Source organism: Aspergillus viridinutans, assembly GCF_018404265.1.
Source record: "Aspergillus viridinutans IFM 47045 DNA, scaffold_3, whole genome shotgun sequence".
Lineage (NCBI taxonomy): Eukaryota > Fungi > Ascomycota > Eurotiomycetes > Eurotiales > Aspergillaceae > Aspergillus > Aspergillus viridinutans.
Window position 1 is genome coordinate 2,456,331 of NW_025091219.1, and position 17,228 is coordinate 2,473,558.

At 51.2% G+C, this 17,228-nt stretch overlaps 8 protein-coding genes and 1 non-coding gene across 9 annotated transcripts; 4 read left to right on the top strand and 5 right to left on the bottom strand.

Annotated features, from left to right (window-relative positions):
- Positions 1 to 107: 107 nt before the first annotated feature.
- On the bottom strand, positions 108 to 2,014 carry Aspvir_005799 (glycosyltransferase domain-containing protein; the record flags this gene model as incomplete). Its single annotated transcript, XM_043269012.1, has 2 exons — positions 108 to 1,772; positions 1,829 to 2,014. 2 exons carry the CDS (start codon positions 2,012 to 2,014, stop codon positions 108 to 110), a joined length of 1,851 nt encoding a protein of 616 aa, XP_043124947.1.
- Positions 2,015 to 3,007: 993 nt separating this feature from the next.
- Aspvir_005800 (uncharacterized protein) lies at positions 3,008 to 4,063 on the bottom strand (the record flags this gene model as incomplete). The annotated part of the gene is made up of 1 exon (XM_043269013.1): positions 3,008 to 4,063. One exon carries the CDS (start codon positions 4,061 to 4,063, stop codon positions 3,008 to 3,010), a length of 1,056 nt encoding a protein of 351 aa, XP_043124948.1.
- Positions 4,064 to 4,600: 537 nt separating this feature from the next.
- Aspvir_005801 (slipin family protein) lies at positions 4,601 to 5,824 on the bottom strand (the record flags this gene model as incomplete). The annotated part of the gene is made up of 4 exons (XM_043269014.1): positions 4,601 to 4,846; positions 4,909 to 5,401; positions 5,455 to 5,572; positions 5,638 to 5,824. 4 exons carry the CDS (start codon positions 5,822 to 5,824, stop codon positions 4,601 to 4,603), a joined length of 1,044 nt encoding a protein of 347 aa, XP_043124949.1.
- A 1,480-nt stretch (positions 5,825 to 7,304) lies between these two features.
- Aspvir_005802 lies at positions 7,305 to 7,375 on the top strand. Its single transcript has one exon. It is a non-coding gene; the product is annotated as a tRNA-Gly (tRNA).
- A 380-nt stretch (positions 7,376 to 7,755) lies between these two features.
- Positions 7,756 to 8,654, bottom strand: Aspvir_005803 (oxidoreductase, short chain dehydrogenase/reductase family superfamily; the record flags this gene model as incomplete). The annotated part of the gene is made up of 3 exons (XM_043269015.1): positions 7,756 to 7,822; positions 7,882 to 7,978; positions 8,042 to 8,654. The coding sequence occupies 3 exons, from the start codon at positions 8,652 to 8,654 to the stop codon at positions 7,756 to 7,758; spliced, it is 777 nt and encodes a 258-aa protein (XP_043124950.1).
- Positions 8,655 to 9,365: 711 nt separating this feature from the next.
- Aspvir_005804 (F-box protein) lies at positions 9,366 to 10,761 on the top strand (the record flags this gene model as incomplete). Its single annotated transcript, XM_043269016.1, has 3 exons — positions 9,366 to 9,499; positions 9,564 to 10,076; positions 10,140 to 10,761. The coding sequence occupies 3 exons, from the start codon at positions 9,366 to 9,368 to the stop codon at positions 10,759 to 10,761; spliced, it is 1,269 nt and encodes a 422-aa protein (XP_043124951.1).
- A 429-nt stretch (positions 10,762 to 11,190) lies between these two features.
- Positions 11,191 to 12,249, top strand: Aspvir_005805 (uncharacterized protein; the record flags this gene model as incomplete). The annotated part of the gene is made up of 1 exon (XM_043269017.1): positions 11,191 to 12,249. The coding sequence occupies one exon, from the start codon at positions 11,191 to 11,193 to the stop codon at positions 12,247 to 12,249; it is 1,059 nt and encodes a 352-aa protein (XP_043124952.1).
- Positions 12,250 to 12,821: 572 nt separating this feature from the next.
- On the bottom strand, positions 12,822 to 15,271 carry Aspvir_005806 (SulP family inorganic anion transporter; the record flags this gene model as incomplete). The annotated part of the gene is made up of 4 exons (XM_043269018.1): positions 12,822 to 13,517; positions 13,580 to 14,096; positions 14,152 to 14,781; positions 14,874 to 15,271. 4 exons carry the CDS (start codon positions 15,269 to 15,271, stop codon positions 12,822 to 12,824), a joined length of 2,241 nt encoding a protein of 746 aa, XP_043124953.1.
- A 751-nt stretch (positions 15,272 to 16,022) lies between these two features.
- On the top strand, positions 16,023 to 17,143 carry Aspvir_005807 (translation initiation factor eIF2 subunit alpha; the record flags this gene model as incomplete). The annotated part of the gene is made up of 4 exons (XM_043269019.1): positions 16,023 to 16,100; positions 16,176 to 16,338; positions 16,403 to 16,610; positions 16,666 to 17,143. 4 exons carry the CDS (start codon positions 16,023 to 16,025, stop codon positions 17,141 to 17,143), a joined length of 927 nt encoding a protein of 308 aa, XP_043124954.1.
- Positions 17,144 to 17,228: the final 85 nt, after the last annotated feature.

Sequence of the window (17,228 nt, forward strand, 5' to 3'; positions counted from 1 at the left end):
GAGGAGACGGGCCATGCTCTTCGCTTCACTTGATCATGCTGTGTCGTAACTAGGCACGTCCAAACTCTTGAAGACAGGTAAAAGGGGGGACTCTGGCAGACTATCAATCAGAGTCCTTTGCCTTTGACCAGGCTGCCAAACCGATTGTAAACAGGCTCGTCCGGGTCCCCGCCTTCGTGTCCCCATTCCCCCAAGTCATCGTCGAAAACCTCTTCTTCGAAGCCCGTGCAGACCTCCGCATAGTCGAGCCACTCTCCCTTGCCCGTCCAAACGCCTCCCTTGCCGCCGCGCATATCCCACCAGTCTTGCCCTCCCAGGAGGGCTGATTGGGCAGCGTCGAATCCAGTAGGGCTACGCATGTACTTGCGGAGCAGCGCGCGAGCCCACGGTTGGTACCACATGTTGTACCACCAGGTATCTCGTATCAGCCGTTCGGGGTGCTTCACCGGCCAGGATTTGTCATCCTTGACCGGCTTTTCTTCGTCGAGATGGATCAGGGCCGGCACAGAGGCCGAGTGGATATGCGTCAGCAAGGGCATGCTATGCCATGAATGATTCCTCGGGTTCGGCAGAGCGTCAACAGTAGAGTTGAACTCTGGTTTGACCTGTTCGTCCTTGCCGAACTTGGGTTGGATGAAGGGATTGCCAAGTCTCGGACTGGCAAGATCGGGGGGAAGCAGCAGACGCCTCTCTCGAGGAATGCCGTGCTTCATCTGGACCGAAGATGTTATGGGGATATTGTGGTATTGGAGCCATTCGATATCCCCCATCGATTTGTGTGTGTTGAAGAATAGACGAGATTCGAAATCAACGCCGATTCCGTATTCGTAGCGATGACCTGACTCAAGGCGCGGGTTCACGCCCGTGACATTCGCAGCATCGGAAATGCCAATTAGTCGGTAAGCCCACTCCTGGAACCAGTTGGAACTTCTCCGTCTTTCTAGCTCTCGCACGTACTCCTGGCGTCCGTACATCTGGGTCAGAGCCAGGTAGTCACTGCGGTTGTGCCGGTTTTCCTTCACGAAGCGCAGTACTTCGGCGTATATTAACTTCAGGTCGGCAGCCTGGCCGATCACCGTACCGGGCTTCAGCCACCGTGGCCGGTTCAAGTGTCCCTCCGGATGAATATCGGTCTTCCAGCCATAGGCATCCGGGGGCAAGCTGGACTGCGGCACGGTGACGCACCCGGCGTCCGCAGTCATGCGGGGGAAACACTCTTTGCCTGCGGCAAATAGCACTCTCTGAGAGTATTTCTGCAAGGCCTCCTCCAGGCCGTTGCGGTAAGGATGATACTCCTTCGCAAGGCCGTATTTCTTTCTCAACTTGGCATTATTCTCTCTGAGGATATTCTGAAACCGCTGGATGAGCACCTCCGGCGGTAACTGGAAGAAAACATCATAGCCATCGGCGATGAGGACAAAATCGCCATCCCGCACGTGCGGGGTGTATTCCAGAAAATTGTATATGCCCGTCACACGGCCCACCATGTAATCATATTCGGAGGATCCGTCCGGGACCTTTCTGCCGTATTGGACTAAAGTAGGCGGGGGGTAATTCAAGATCATTGCGGAGGTTATTGTGCGACACAGGGCGGCGCTCTTCTGCCCAGCGGGCAATACAAGATGAAAAGAAGGGTTGTTTTTCTGCAGACTGTTCGGCAGAGTGTCATTCCGACTTAGAGCAGGTCCACCAGTATGGATCATGGGTGTGTCTTCGGGGCGGCCACCAAACGGGTGGTACGAGGGATACTTGAGCCAGTAATTGACGGGTGTCTATATGGAGAGATAGAGTCAGCTGTAGATCAACCTGATATAACCAGAAAACTCACCTGTCTAGAGGGCGCTGAGATAAAAACGTAAAGGAAAAAGCATGCGGCGAGTATGAGAGCGAGAGCCCTGGCCGGACGGGCTCTCGGTCGACCATACAGATAGATTCGTTGCAGAAGCGTCGTCGCCGTCGAGCACACGGATTTATACCGATCGCCCCAGGAGGTGGAAATGCGGAAGGTAGCCATTCTGGCCGAACTGTCGTCCTCTTCTGGCCCTCTGCAAGACCGCACGACAATCAATCGCAGTGTCAGCTCGAGCCGAGCGGAAAGGAACGTTGGTATCAACCACTATAAACGGAGGTCGTGCTCGAGATAGGCATTCCTGCATTGAGATATTCGAAAGCGAGCGAAGACGATGAGGGATGGGGGTTACAGTCGTAATAGTCGTCAATTGTGCGATTGGGGGGGAGGAGCGCTCAACAGTCAATCAAGCAATGTACCATATCGTTTGCGCCGATGGAACAGAAGTCAATGACGACGACACAGTGTAATGCGATAGCGTTTTGTATGTTGAGGCTGCAGCCGCTCCTACACAGCTCCAGAGGTCGTTGGTCCCTGATCAATCATCTGCGCTGCATTTGAGGTTCAAACATCAAGTGGAAGATAAAGCGCACGTTGCAAAAAGCCACAGACTCTCAGCAGGCATGGCGACTGTGGTACGACCGTACGGAGTACTCCGTGTGATGGATCATGGAGCATCCTTCCGGTGGAGCTCTCCTGACAGGATCCGCGGGCCATGATGCGATCAACCAACGCTGTGCCGTGTATGACTCTTATTATCTAGCTTGCCGTCATCTAATTTCGCTTCGGAGGTCATATCTAACATTAAACTCTACAAAGAGTTTCTCCCCTGTCCAGCAGGATTTTGAAGTCTATTGTATTGATTGTCTTCTATCTATTGCCTCTGACGCGTCATCGCCCCTCGTGGCCCGGATAAAAAGATGTCTGAGAATCAGAGACGATTGAATCCTGGCCAGGCTTGGCGCATGGGCGTTTCGTCCAGATCAGGATTTAGTCTAGCCTCGTCTAAATACTCCGGGCTGTCTAGATGGCCTCCGTGTGACAGTGTCCTGCTCTCGCAGACATCCAGTTATGCATCGCGAGAACTCCAGGTCTGCACGTAGGTATACACAATATTTCTCTGAATCTGTACACGGTCTGATGTACACTATAAGCGCATCATTCCAGGTATATCTCCTCACGCAGGCGCTGTAGATTCTTGAAGATGCCACCCGCCGGCCCCTCGCTTTCCTGCCGTTGATGGCCCATCGTCTTCCCTCTCGTCGAGGAGGATCGCGCTTGTGACTGATCCGAACTGCCCTGGTTCTCCAATGACCGGCGTCGGTCATCTATAATCTTCGCCAGACTATCCAGAAAACGATTTCGCGCCTTCTCTTCAGCGGAGCCCTTCCAGATTGTCGCCAATTCGCGTAGAGCTTCTAATCGCTTCGTAGCTGCATCCAAACCTGCTTGTCCACCACCATTGGTATTGAGCAACTCTGTAATCTCGTTCCGGAGCCTCTTTGCCACCTCCTGCCCCTTCTCCTCGAGACTCTGGCTCTCAGGCCCCGGTTCCGGGGCCGAGACCGAGATGAAAGACGACGTCAGGGAGGTCTCCGACGGCGGTAACGGCCACTCCATGGCGTCTCCAAAGGTCTGAACCACATCCTCCAGCCGCGACCGTACTTGGTTCAACATCCGTAGTTTCGTGATGTAGTCCGGATCAGCGACTGTGATCTTGTCATCCTGGCCCATTTCTGCTGCTGTCTCCTCATCTTCTCCCTCTTGGGAAGTCCTAGAAACGTCTCTGTCGCTGTCCACAGTCGTCTGTAGTCCCTCGGGTACAAACTGGGCAATATCGGGCTGTAGGACTTCGGTCAACGTATCCGAAAGCCCAATCGCTTCACCCCGCAGCACCTCAACCTCGTAAGCCAGTCGCCCTCCACTCCGCAAAATCTCATCGGTAAGTTGTGTGAGTTGATTGGAAAGCCGGACATTCTGCGCATTGATCTGAGAGAGAATCGATTGGACTTGAGCGGACAATTCCGAGAGGGGAACGGCGCCCGGGCCGCGGGATTGCGACGACGCCAGCGTCAGCGGGGGAAGGGCATCGTTGAGGAAATCGGCTGGATCGAAGGATGGATCGGTAAAGTCAGGTGTCACTTCTTGAGAGGATCGTGTGTTTGACGTCAGGGTAGCTGCGCGAGCCGGACTGGGAGTCTGTGTCGAGGCCATTGTGTTGGAGGTTTGGAGCGTTTATCGGGGGACTGGGGACAGGTTTCCGTTCTTTGTAGCATTCACTAGAGCAAGACTAGAATATTATGAGAAATTCTCGCTCCAACCCGGGACCAACATCGGCTAGCCTAGAGTTTCTGTATCGTCATGTCCCGCTCATGTTGACAGCTCCATCGGTACTTCCATCGGTGTCAATGTTTAATCTTCACCGCCTACGGCAATATGTTTCGTTGATGGCAGACTTGTCCAAAGAAAGCTTCAATTAAGTATAGGCATTATTCATTTGCGAAGCGCAGAGAAACAAGTCATTTCAGTACAGGCATCGTAAAATATTCCAGGAAATAGCCGTGCATATCCAGCAAACCAGAATTCAAGAGCATCAGGCAGTCAGTCAACATGAAAGAAAGTGGGTATCGTTGGTCGAATCAAGGGGATTAAGGTAGAGCAAAAGAACGCAGGTACTCATCCGTGATGGATGGCGCCAACGGATTTTCAGCATTATCGTGATTGGGATTCGAGACCCCGGTCTCATCGTGTTCAGATATTTTCCACCACCCGGGCATTGATAGCGCGCTGGAACCCGTCATCCGTCTGTCCGCTCTGTCCGGCTCCGTATTTGCTTGGACCCTCGCCGGCATTGTCAGCTGCAGCCAGCTGTTGCTGCACGGTCTGGTTGACGGCGGGCAAGAAGATGACCTTGCTGTTGGCGGTCTTGGCCATGGCTTGCATGGCCTCGAGGTAGCGGATTTGCATGGCAGGAGCAGAGGACAGAATGTCCGCAGCCTAGATAAGTCTTCGCGTAAGTTCTGCTGGATTTGTTGTGGGTGGATGAGAGTGTAACATACCTGGCGCATGAGCTTGGCGGATTCCACCTCGGCACGGGCAGCAATGACCTTGCTCTCACCGATACGCTTGGACTGCGCTGCCATGGAGAGCGAGTCCTGCAAATCATTGCTGAAGATGATGTCCTTGATGAGCATCGATTCGACTAGGACACCCCATCCTGCTGCAACCTCCTCGATGATCTCGGATGTCGACTGGGCGATCTCCTCGCGGCGTTCAATCACATCCTGCAGAACCCTCGCTCCGATGACATGCCGCAGAGTCGTCTGTGTGCGCTCGATCAGAGCCTGGCGTACGTTGGAAATGCCGAAAGCCGCCTTGTGAGGCGAAATGATTTGGTAGTAGATGACCGAGGTCAGATTGAGAGTGACATTGTCCTTGGTCATGCAAACCTGGCGGGGTACTTCGACGATCTGGATCTTAACGTCGACGGTCGTAAGATGCTCGCTCAGAGGGTTAACTCTGACCAGACCAGGATCGACCGCACGCTCGAATCTACCACAAAAGTAAGTATACCAGTGGTCTGACTTCAAGCAAGGCTTCCATACCGTCCGAATTTGGTTACCAGACCGACCTCACCCTGACCAACTGGCTTGAACGGGTTGGGACAGCAGATGCAGCATGGGATAGCTCCCAAGCCACCAATGCACTGACCCAATCCATGGACTGTATTTTAAGCAGAATGAGCAAACAAACAACATCAGGCGAACAGACAAAATGGCACCACTTACTGAAGGAAGCGTACCAGCTATGCGCATCCGGGTTATCGGCATCATGCTTGATCTGTTGGGCATAAGTTGGCTGCAAATCATCAAGGCGTGCTGGCTGGACGGTCACGGGTCCGTGTGTGCGGGCGCTGTGACCTGGCGCGCTTTGCACCGGTGCCTTGCCGTTAGGAATGTTCGCTTCGGTGGACATAGTGGCAGTCTGTAGTAGTGTTTGCTTGTATGAAAGCTGTCTGACAGCGACAAGGTAACGGGACTGAAGGATGAAAGTGCAATATAAGGTGCTTCAGAAGGGATGAAAAAAACTCAAGTAACAATCAACTTAAGGTTCAGGCCGCCACAGTGAAGGGGATAGTCGATGATCTTGAGACTTGAAGTGTATTGCGTAGTCAAAGGAGCTGGGATGTTGCGGGGTTAAATAGCCATAGCTCTCATTTTCGGTGCAGTACAGATCTACGCTACCTACCTGACCTTACCTCTCTCTCATCCGTCATAAGGTACACTACCAGTAATTCCTCTCTAATGCCTCACACCAAGCTGCCAGTATGAGTACCTAGGTAAGTAGCTATCGAGCAGCACCAACCGCGATGGATCTCCGCAATTCATTGTGGGGCGCAGCACTTGGCGATGTCCACTGCATCTCTTCCAGCTAGTCTAGGCGCTAAGGAGTCTGGCTCTTGCTCCTCCAGGCTATGTACGTCGTAGTTTTTCCACTTGGTGGGCAATCGGGCGCAAACCACGGTTTGATGTTATCCACATCAAAGGGCTGAGCAAGATATGTTGGGAGTTGCTCCTTTCGTCCTCTCAGGCTCTCGAGCTTCGAATGCTTCTCAGTTTGCTTCATGCGCTAATCCATGGTGCTAACGGGGTACAACTACTTGCCATTCCATCCTCACCTACCTCTGTATACGTAAGAGTTACATGGTGGATGGGCTCTCATCAACAGCGAGCCATCTGTCTTCATCCCACTCCTTAGCTCATCCCTGGCGCTCCAGAGACCGGTACCCTTTTGGGCACCGCGTATTCGGCTCCATGAGCCGCAGTGTAGAGCACTGCCGCAGTTGGCGATCTGTCCCGTATTATCCGGCTGCCAAGCGTCAACCACCACTCGATAGTGGAGCATTTCGAGCTTCATGCCCTTGTTATTGTTGCCCCGGTAGCCCGTGCTCTCCGATGCACAGAGTCGATGTCAGGCAATCTGCTCAACCACGTGAGCCTGCATTGCCTTCCAGATGGTTTATAGCGGCCATTAGTTCTGCATTGCCCACCTGAACAGCAAATCAGATAAATTTCCTTGGCTCAAGGTATGGAGCTGTGACGTATGACAATCACTGATTGCTGCGATAAAACCCTCGTATTGCGATGGAGACTGTAGTGGACAGCTACAACCATGGGGAAAGTCAAGGCGCAGCGTGAGTAAATTTTGACCCTAGTTAATATCCCGCAGTCGGGCGGAGGCAGTGCTTCGGATATCGGCATTTGCTGCCCAGAAATTCCAAATCAACACTTACTTGCCTGAGGTCGACACCTCATTTCGTAACAGCTATCCACGCTACTGGACCCTGAGTCCCATGTAGCACATGTACAAAAGGGATGGAATGGACAATAGCTTAACTTTGCGTGAGCGAAAAAATGAAAGATAAACTTTATTAAGAAAAATCCGTCGAGCTAAGGCATCATTGGTCTAGTGGTAGAATTCGTCGTTGCCATCGACGAGGCCCGTGTTCGATTCACGGATGATGCATTTGACTTTTTTGTCAGTCCAACTTTTTGTCGAGCCAAAAAAACATTATGCCGATACTTTCACTCCAGCTTCCCCTCACAGCCATCCTTAGCCTCATGATTACCCAGACTACATCCGTCTTGTTCTGTCCTTGTTTGAGATGGCGCAAGACGCCCATGCAGGAGGTAGGCGTGTTTACATGGAGAAGCTTTCAAGTGTTCTGTCCACGTAAACAGCAGTGGTACTAGCAAGATCCTTGGGCAAGATTGTATTCTGGAGATATATGCTACCATTGGATGGAAACCATCTTGCTTAACACGAATCCTCCTACGGTGCTCGAAAGGATGCAAAGCATTCATATCCTCGACCGTACATGTAAGTGATCCGTGACTCTCCGTAGCCTACCATGGTAGTTGTAGCGGAGTAGGTAAGTCTTTCCCTAGAACAGCTTCTGCAGTCCCAATGTCCCTGTCAAAGAATCAGCACCAAGCCTCGTGCTTGACTGTCTGGTCCAAAGCTACACTTACCCAGGTCCTCGTGGTGCCCAGAACTGCCCCGTCTGACTGATGTCAAAGCCGTCTATGAACGAGGCCAGAGATTGAGCTGCTTCATCAGGGGTAACGGCTGCAAGTAGTCATAGGATCAGCGCCACCCTATAGCACAATAGACACGTCAATGACCTCTTACCTCCACCAGCATCCCAGTACTTGTCGAACCCTACACTCTTTGTCATTTCCGTGCGCATGAAGCCAGGATGTACCAGCCCGACAGCAATGCCCTTTTCTTTCAAATCTAGACTGAGAAGCTTCCCAACCATGTTCAATGCGGCCTTGCTAGCATGATGACCATAGTTTCCCCCGCCCTCCTTTTCGTGTCGCAACGTGATACTCCCGCTTTCACTGCTGACCAATATCACTTTGCTGCCCTTGTCCAGCAGGCCCGCTTTGACAAGGCGCTGCACTACAAAGACGGGGCCAATGGCAGATGTGGTATACATCTTTACTTCCTTTTCCCAGTCGGGGTCATCAAACGTCTCGAACCCGAAATAGCCCGCCGTGATGATCACGCAGGAGAGCTTGGTGGATGAAGGCAGCTGGGATACCAGAGATTCACCAACATTGGGTTGGGAGATATCAATGTTCTGGATCCATGAGACGCGAGATTCAGGACTGTCTTCTTGAGGGGCACTGGATCGACTTGTCGCAAAGACCCCGGTTGTTGATGCCTTGGATGCGTACAATCGTCTCAGTGAGGCCCCAAGGCCTCTGCTGGCACCGACAATGAGGATGTTATTGCTCATTTTTACCTTCTGGTTGAGCTGGCTGCTAGATGTAGGTGAGAACTCTGGAAGTTGGCACTGCAGTTGATCGTCTCTTGCGCTTAGCCACGTGCATAAGCGTTGCGCAACCTCAGGGACGGATGACGTAAATATACTCTTATTGCGCTCATCAAGGCGATACCTATATATCTAAAGTATACTTTCGTATCGACATACGACAAACCTAATTGCAGACGAATAACGATCTCACCAGTCATTTAGGGAGCTTTTCAATGCAATAAATAATAATGATGGCGAAGACGGTTGCCCTCGCTCAAGTGATGTACCATGTCTTCGTTTCAAGGGTACAATGCTCAAACATTCCCCTCTGATCCACTCTGCCGTTTGAAACTTTGGCTAGCTAGATAGCTCTCTTCAAGTCCTATTAAATTGGCAGACATGTGAAAGCCATTAGAGAATGCTTTTCATAGTGCTTTGCACAACAAACTATTCTTAGTTCAGATAAGCGTGGCTTAGTCACGGCACTTCTGTCCCTGTCTTGGAAGCGGAGAATAGAATGACAATAATGAATCTGGAGGTAAGCAAGCTGTCTTCTTTCTTTGGAAGTCCTTCATGACAGAACAGCCATCGTTTCTATAGAGATCCTCACCCTGCATGGTGAGCCGGTGACAGTTCCCCTAACTTTGACTTCGAAGGTGGAGCCGGCCTCCTTATGGTTTCCGCTGCTTGATGATGAGTGCGATCCTACAACAACTGCGACAACATGCAAAGAAAGCCGGTGCTGCTATTCGCAAAGGCAGAAAATCAGAGGGTGAAAAGCCATCCCGGAAAAGTCTCTTCCCGTCCTCATTGTCATCGAGCTCGGTGTAAGTCTGCTTGTTTCTGGGATTAGCTTTGTATATGTGCGCATAATTGCTGATACGGGCTCAGTATCGAGAAGACCGACATAGTACCAACCTCCTCACCCTGGGATCTCCTGCCCGTCGAAATACAAATCAAGATTTTCGCTCAATGTGGTATCAAAGACCTGCTGCAGCTCAAACTTGTTTGCAAGGCCTTTTGTCAAGTCCTCACATTTCATGAACAACTGATCGCGCGCCAATACCTTCGGCAGGCCCGTCATGGAACGCTACCATCTCCCATCGACAGTGAGAGAACCTATACTCGAAATCCCGAAGACGATGTAGTGCTTCTATCAGACCTTTTCCCTCCCGCCAAAAGTGCCAAGGGCGGTCACTTATACACGTTCCGGTATATGCATAGCTTGCGACGACGGGCAAAGCTGTGTTCTAAGCTTTGCTACTACCTCGCAGACCGCGTCATGGATCGATTCGTTCATTGTGAGCCAGGTTTCGTTAAGACAATGTTTCCATCCAGGAATGATCGCAATGATTTCCTCAAACGGGGAAAATCCAGTCTATGGTTCAACCTCATACCACTTATGTAAGTGGTCGTTGCAAATCATCCTCCAGCGACTGATTCTGATGAGGCCCCTCTCCCTACCAGGTACTACACGCTATACTTTCTGGAGGCTTACAGTCTTGCCCGTCGTGACTTAAAAAATGCACTTTTGCAAGACATGGAAGCGGGACGATTGCCCGTTCCTATACCCCCGGACGTCCGTAAATCATTGTACCGAGATTTGCAGATCGGAATCCTTCGATCGCCCCCATTTACCAATACTTCGACTCTGATCTGCACGCACCATTGCATGCAGCTGCTCGTTTCATACCTACGACATACTGTGCCACCAGAGGAGCCCGTGGTGGATGACAGCTGGATCGGCTCGCTGCTTACTGCGTCACCATTTCTTCGAATAGTGGAATACTTCTCCGCAGAGATAGGTGACGGCGGCAGTCAGCGAGTGCAACGAAAGGATTTCATGCGTAACTTTCATAATGATTTGATGCTGAACGAGAAAGACGATATCAACTCGTTGGTGTTCGAGAGCACACCAGTATCGCATCTACATTCATCGGTGCAGGATGTTTGGTTCGATGTTGCTAGAGAGGAGTTGGCCTCACGGAGAGCTCTTCCCCATGACGCAGAGAATATCTGGGTCTGGCATACTGTCCCCGTGGCACTAGGTTGTCAGGATTGCCGGGAAGGCAGGGCCTGGCGTGCCTGAGGAGGACTCTCTTTGCAGAAGTATATTTGAATCCGCTTTGATCTCGTTGACCGGGTGTCAGGGGACACAGGCGTTAGGACAGCATGGATTTCAGCCGGAGTTGAGGACGCATAGAAATGGGTTGAGCGCTTTTTTTCTATCCATTGTTATCGCTAGAACAGTGCACTGTATAGGTTGGGAATCTATTCACTGATATGTCCAGAGTCCAAATGACGTCTCTTCTCTCGGTCGTACAGTCTGGACCGACAGCCCTAAGCCCTAAGTGTATATCGTTTTGGGAAATACGTTTGCTTTGTTTGTCTGATTCGCGCTCCAGCGCGAACTGTTCCATATCGCGATCAGGTAGATAGCTCCAGAGATAGGACTCTTCCTCGACTTGGATATGTCATCCAAAGACTTAATTAGACAGAGACGTTCCAGAATTTAATGATGGCACACTCTGACTTACAGCAACTCTGGAATACCTCATGGACACTGCACCGTCTTTCTCCCCTACACCATGGGAAAGAATTCCAGTCCCTGCTTGGCAATCAGGCTGCCCTGAGAACTTATGCTAGCAGATTGAGGGTTCATCTTGCAGGGGATCTATTCACTAGTGCTCAGGCTCCATTAAGCGCACCTGGTGTTGTCGATGATGATGTCCTTTCCAGAACCGGGCCTCTGAAAGACTGCGTCTGGGAAACGTTATCCGCACCCTTGACAGAGGCTACCTCGGAGAAACTTTCTGGAATACTGGTCACTCTAGAGTATGAAAACATCACCTACAAAGCTGCTCTTCTCGCAGCCCAAGGCGGCCGTCGCACCTCGGCGAGGCGGAAACAGTCCACTGAGCTCCCGCTACTACTGACGCGGTTCCCAAATCCCCTGCGGCAGACCTTCATCTCTTTCTTGTCTGCTAATTTTGACACTTACTGCTCTGTTCTTCGCTTACCCTCGACTTTCATGTGTACGGCCCTAGAGATGTACATCGATATCCTGATGGGGGCAGACCAGGACGGGCCCTCGGACACTCATCGGATGTTCGAAGATACCATCAAGGAGACGCAGCTTACGTTGTCCTTTTCGCCGCCCGTTGCGCCGGCTCTGAGATCCCTCAACGTCAATATTCCGCGTGGCTCCTTCACGGAATTTGTGCGCGGAAGCAATTTAGACAGCGGGTTGACTCACCGGAAGAATTCTGTGTTATCAGGCCTGTCCACCTACCTAGAGAAGCACTTGGCGATCAAGCTGAATCTGGGAGATCTGGCGAGCGGCCACCAGTCGGTCAATCAACCCGTGCGTCTGACTAAAATCGCATGTGGCAGCTTTGTCCTCGGCGGCGAAGGTAAAATGAAGCTGGTCGCGCCGTCGGGACAAGCTGGCTCCAGCTCTGAAGATGGTGCTGCTGCAGCTCGTGAGAGCCGAGATCGTCTGCTATTGCGGGCGAATGAGGCATTGCTTCAAGCTGTTATCCGTCGAGCTGCTATGAGCGGTGATGAGCAGACATGAGCGTGATGACCTGTTCCCAGCGAGCTTACTTGCTCGAGCCTTACCACGCCTTCTCTTTCGCTCTTGACGTGATCCGATACTGTTTCTGAAAGCCATATTCTACGCCAGGCAGCAGTTGATGAGATTTCTGCGCTGGCCTATCGCGGTATTGACGATCTGCATACGTATCGTGCCCAGCCCATGGGTGTTTGTCCCCGGGCTGAATCGCCTCCTTGGATGTCGCCCAAACTTTCTCTACAAGGACGTTACCCAGTGCCTGGCCTGACGCAGATGGAGTGCAGTACAATCCTCTCTGATACAGAAGAATGGCGGGAAATAAGAGATCACGTTCTCCGCGCACTGAATCATCTCATTCAAAGAAGTGCTTGCTCGTCTATGTACTCATAACTATGGAAATCCGCAACCCTATCGACGACCCAATCTTACGCTGACTCCATGCTTTCAAAGAATCTATAAATACAGCTGGCTGTTTGGGAATATATACAGAATCGTCAATCGTTCAAATACATCGTGAAGGTCAAATAGAGACAGCTTGTTTGGCCGTGTGACTAATTGCTCTATGCTGAACCACTTCAGCTTTCGACCGTCTGCTCTTCCGATTCGGCAAGTTTGATCGCTTCATCCACGCTGGGAACGAAGTGCGTCATTCCTCCACATTGTTCCACAATACCGCTTCGTTCAAACATTCGGAAGACGTCGCGATTTGGAAGACGACAGAAGAACACTCGCGTCCCCTGGTCCGCATATCCTTTCACGATCTCGAAAAGAACCTGGGTTCCAGATCCGTCGATGCTAGTGACACCATGGACATCGAAGATTATATTCTTATTGTTCTCCGGAGAACGCATCCGAGGGAAGGATGGATGCACTCTGCTCGAGCCATAGAGTTCTAAACGGCGTAGGCGATTCTTAAGGTCGCCAGTATTGGCAAAAGTGAGAGGCTCTGGAATTTTGACGATAAGGGCACCCTCGATCAATTGGACGTCCTCGGGATGGAGCTCGGCATTGTCGAATCGACCCGTATCCGGTATCTTTCCGAGAATTTGAATGCGAGACTGAGTAGAGTGCCGAATCAATATCAGGACAGAAAGCCCGATGCCAAGCGCAATTCCCAACTCGAGTGAATAAAAGATGGTTGAAGAGAAGATGAGAAGCATCAAGGCCAATTCAGTCCAACCGCGTAGACGAATGAAGAACGCCAAATCATGAGGACATTCCTCAATCAGTGAAAACGCGACAACAGAGATCATCGCTGAAAGTACCGCTTTCTAAATGACATCAGCTTCTATAAAATATCACAATTGGTAGCAATCTATAACAGGGGACTCACCGGAAGATAATATAAATAAGGAAGAAGTACTAGAATGCAGACCAGAGTAATGATACTCAGGAAGATATTGCTCATGGGGCTTCGAGCTCCTGTGGAAGCATTGACCTTACTTCTTCCGTACCCACCGAACGCAGGTAGAGCCATGAAGCACCCCCCAACGACATTGGCCACGCCGAGAGCCACCATCTCCCTGTTGGGACTAACCGTCATACCCTTAACGCCGTCTTTGCTCTCACCAAGTCCCTTCGCGGCTACAGAGGACTCAAAGAAGCCAAGCAGCGCGATAATGAAAGAGGTACTCATTGCGGTGCGCACATGCTTCATGTGACTGAACTGGAAAGGCCATTTGAACGCAAAGACGCCATTTCCTGTATGGTTCATGGGACCCAGGATTTCGAGCCCTTTCTCATCCCAGCTCAGACGCCACGTCAAAATTGCCGCAAGAATGACTACCAAGATGCGATCTGGAAAGTAAATGACCTGAGGATAGCGCGGTTGCAGTTTCTTTTTCAGCGTTCTGAATAGGGCACCAAGTTAGAGTACGCAGCGTCCGGGAAGGGTTCAGTACATACCGGAAGACCATTATAATGGCGAAGCTGCTGAAAGACATTGCGGCCGTGAGGCCATGGCAGTTCCTGACGTTTCGGAAGATAAACAGTAGCTTCTCCACAGTACTGCCGTGACTGACCCCAGCGTCTTTCGCCCTCTCTGCCAACCCAGCCTCCGGAATCAATTGATCCACAAAGATAACAAAGCCAATGGCGGTGATGAATCCTCTCAAGAAAGGGCGACTGAGGACGTTATCCAAAAAACCCAGACGAGTCAGTCCAGCAATCAGGATCATCGAGCCGGCCATGGCAGTCGCTATTCCCACCACCATGGCATTTTCAGCAGCATTATCCTCATGCGAATGTCCCTGTCGGACACTGGTTTTGACAATTGTACCGGTGAGCAATGACCCTGCTGCTTCTGGGCCAACGACCAGCAGAGGGCTGCTTCCCAAGATGGCATAGACGAACGGGTTGAACACGAAAGAATAGAGACCATTGATAGGGGGCGCATGCGCAAGGTTCGACGACAACGAGAGTGCCATTGGAATATAGATTGATGCAACAGTCAATGCAGAGATGAGGTCCCCTCGGAAGAAGGACCATCGGTACTGGCCAATCCATTTGAAAAAAGGAATATAATACGAGAGGTAGCTGAGTTAGCGGAAGGTTAGCCATGACAAATAGACTCTTCAATATGGACTGTTTTCGAAAGACACACAGCCCTTCAGGGGTTCAAAACATACTGTGCGTTGCGATTCTGCACGGATAATGCGGACGTCGATGACTCCAACGAGCGTAGGTTGTCCGGTCCATGTCCACCACTCGAGTTCCCACTGGAACCACCGGAAAGGTCTGACCGTCCGGCATTCCATCGCAAGACGCCATGTTGTTGCTCTGGTCTCGGGGAGAAAGTGCCATGGCGACAATACTTCTGTCCGCACACAGCTTCCCCGTCATGGTATGATTCCAGCAGACGAGTTCTAGCGTCGGGTCCTTCCGTCGTATATGTCGGTAAGTTCCGTGGGTTGGTCCCAGCGATAGCTGCGAAACTGTTTGAGGAAGAAGTCCGAAAGATATCAAATATTCGGTCCCGCACCGAGCGGTGTTGACCCGCCCCGTGGAGGGAGGTGGAATCCGACATGGCTTATACAGATACAATACGAAACAGTGATCGGTCAATAATCGGGGACATAAACAATCATTCAGAAACCGCCATGATCTGGTAAAATGAAAGAGAGATAGGCAAAGGAATCAGGAACGTAGTAAAATAGAGGGGAAAGGGCTGGACCGTGAAATATTAGCTAAATGATTCAAGAAGGTCCAGCGAAAGTGGTGCTCCAGATGCGAAGGGGCGGTGGCCAGTGCCTGGAAGCGGCCCGGCCAAGTAAGCCGAGGGAGGGCAGGTCAAGGCAGTAGGCAAAGCGATGGACATCCATCAGACTCGGCTTCAACAAAGTCGTCACCGCTGTCGATTGATCTTGAGCGACATGGAAGAGATCTTGTGCGACTTGAGACTTCCAGTCTTGCCTTGGTCAGATTCAATAACTGAGAGGATGAACTGATAGACTCGATAAGATAGATTCTTTTCTGCCGGGCGGTACATTAATATTTTTTACCACGTGACTTAACTGCACTGCTGGCGCCTATGGTTGTCCGGAGTTCGATGCGGGCTCCAACAAAGCCCAAAAGTGGGTTTTGAACCGCCACAAAGTGATTTGAGATTGTCGAAGAACTCGCCTGCTGCCGCACCTCCTCTTCCCTCTGCACCTGTCGCGCACCTTCGAGCTTCTAATAGGAGCTATCAGAGAAAAGTTTCTCCGCGCTCCTTATTTACCTCTAAGCCTCAAACTCCTTGTCGAATCCGGCCTAATATCAGGCGCAGCCCCGCCAAAATGTCGTTAACAAATTGTCGTTTCTACGAGGACAAGTATCCGGAGGTTGACAGCTATGTCATGGTCAATGTCAAGCAGGTATGCGACTGTTTTTATGGTCATTGTAGTTCTCTTGAAGAATCTCTGGCTAATCCCTCTGTTTCCATTTTGCAGATCGCCGAAATGGGCGCATACGTGAAGCTCCTCGAATATGACAACATTGATGGCATGATCCTGCTGTCTGAACTGTCGCGGAGACGTATTCGTAGTATCCAGAAGCTCATTCGCATTGGCCGCAACGAGGTGGTCATCGTGCTTCGTGTTGACAAGGAGAAGGGCAAGTGTGGCCGATTCTGAACGTGCTCGAGACCCTCCGTCTAACCGGTTTCGTTTGTGTACAGGTTACATCGATCTCTCCAAGCGTCGAGTTTCCCCCGAAGATGTCGTCAAGTGTGAAGAGAGGTACAACAAGAGCAAGGCGGTTCACTCCATCATGCGCCATGTTGCCGAAGCCACTCAGACTCCCCTTGAGGAGTTGTACCAGAAGATCGGATGGCCACTGAACCGGAAATACGGCCATGCTCACGATGCCTTCAAGATCTCCATCACGTAGGATCAATCATCCATCTATATTTTTCGACCCTATGACTCATATTATCAATAGGAACTCCGACGTGTGGCAGGATGTGGAATTCCCCAGCGAAGCTGTCAAGAAGGAGCTGACACAGTACATCAGCAAGAAGCTGACTCCCTCCCCGACTAAAGTTCGTGCTGATATCGAAGTCACCTGCTTCGGCTATGAAGGAATCGACGCCGTCAAGACCGCTCTTCGCACTGCCGAGGCGAACAACACTCCCGAGAACCAGATCAAGGTCAAGCTGGTCGCTCCTCCCCTGTACGTCCTGACCAGCCAGTGCTTGGATAAGAACTTGGGTATCAAGTTGCTCGAGGAGGCTATCGAGAGGATCGATAGCGACATCAAGAAAGCCGGGGGTGGCTGTGTCGTCAAGATGCCGCCCAAGGCTGTCACCGAGCACGACGACGCTGCTCTCCAGGAGCTCATGGACAAGCGGGAGCGTGAGAACATGGAAGTCAGTGGCGATGAGAGCATGTCCGAAAGCGACGAGGGTGTCCCTGAATAAATTCTCGATGCTGCGCCTCTTTAGTCACGACTCCTTGGGCCAATGGGCCCTTTGCAAATGACAGAACCTCCATTTTTCTTGCATA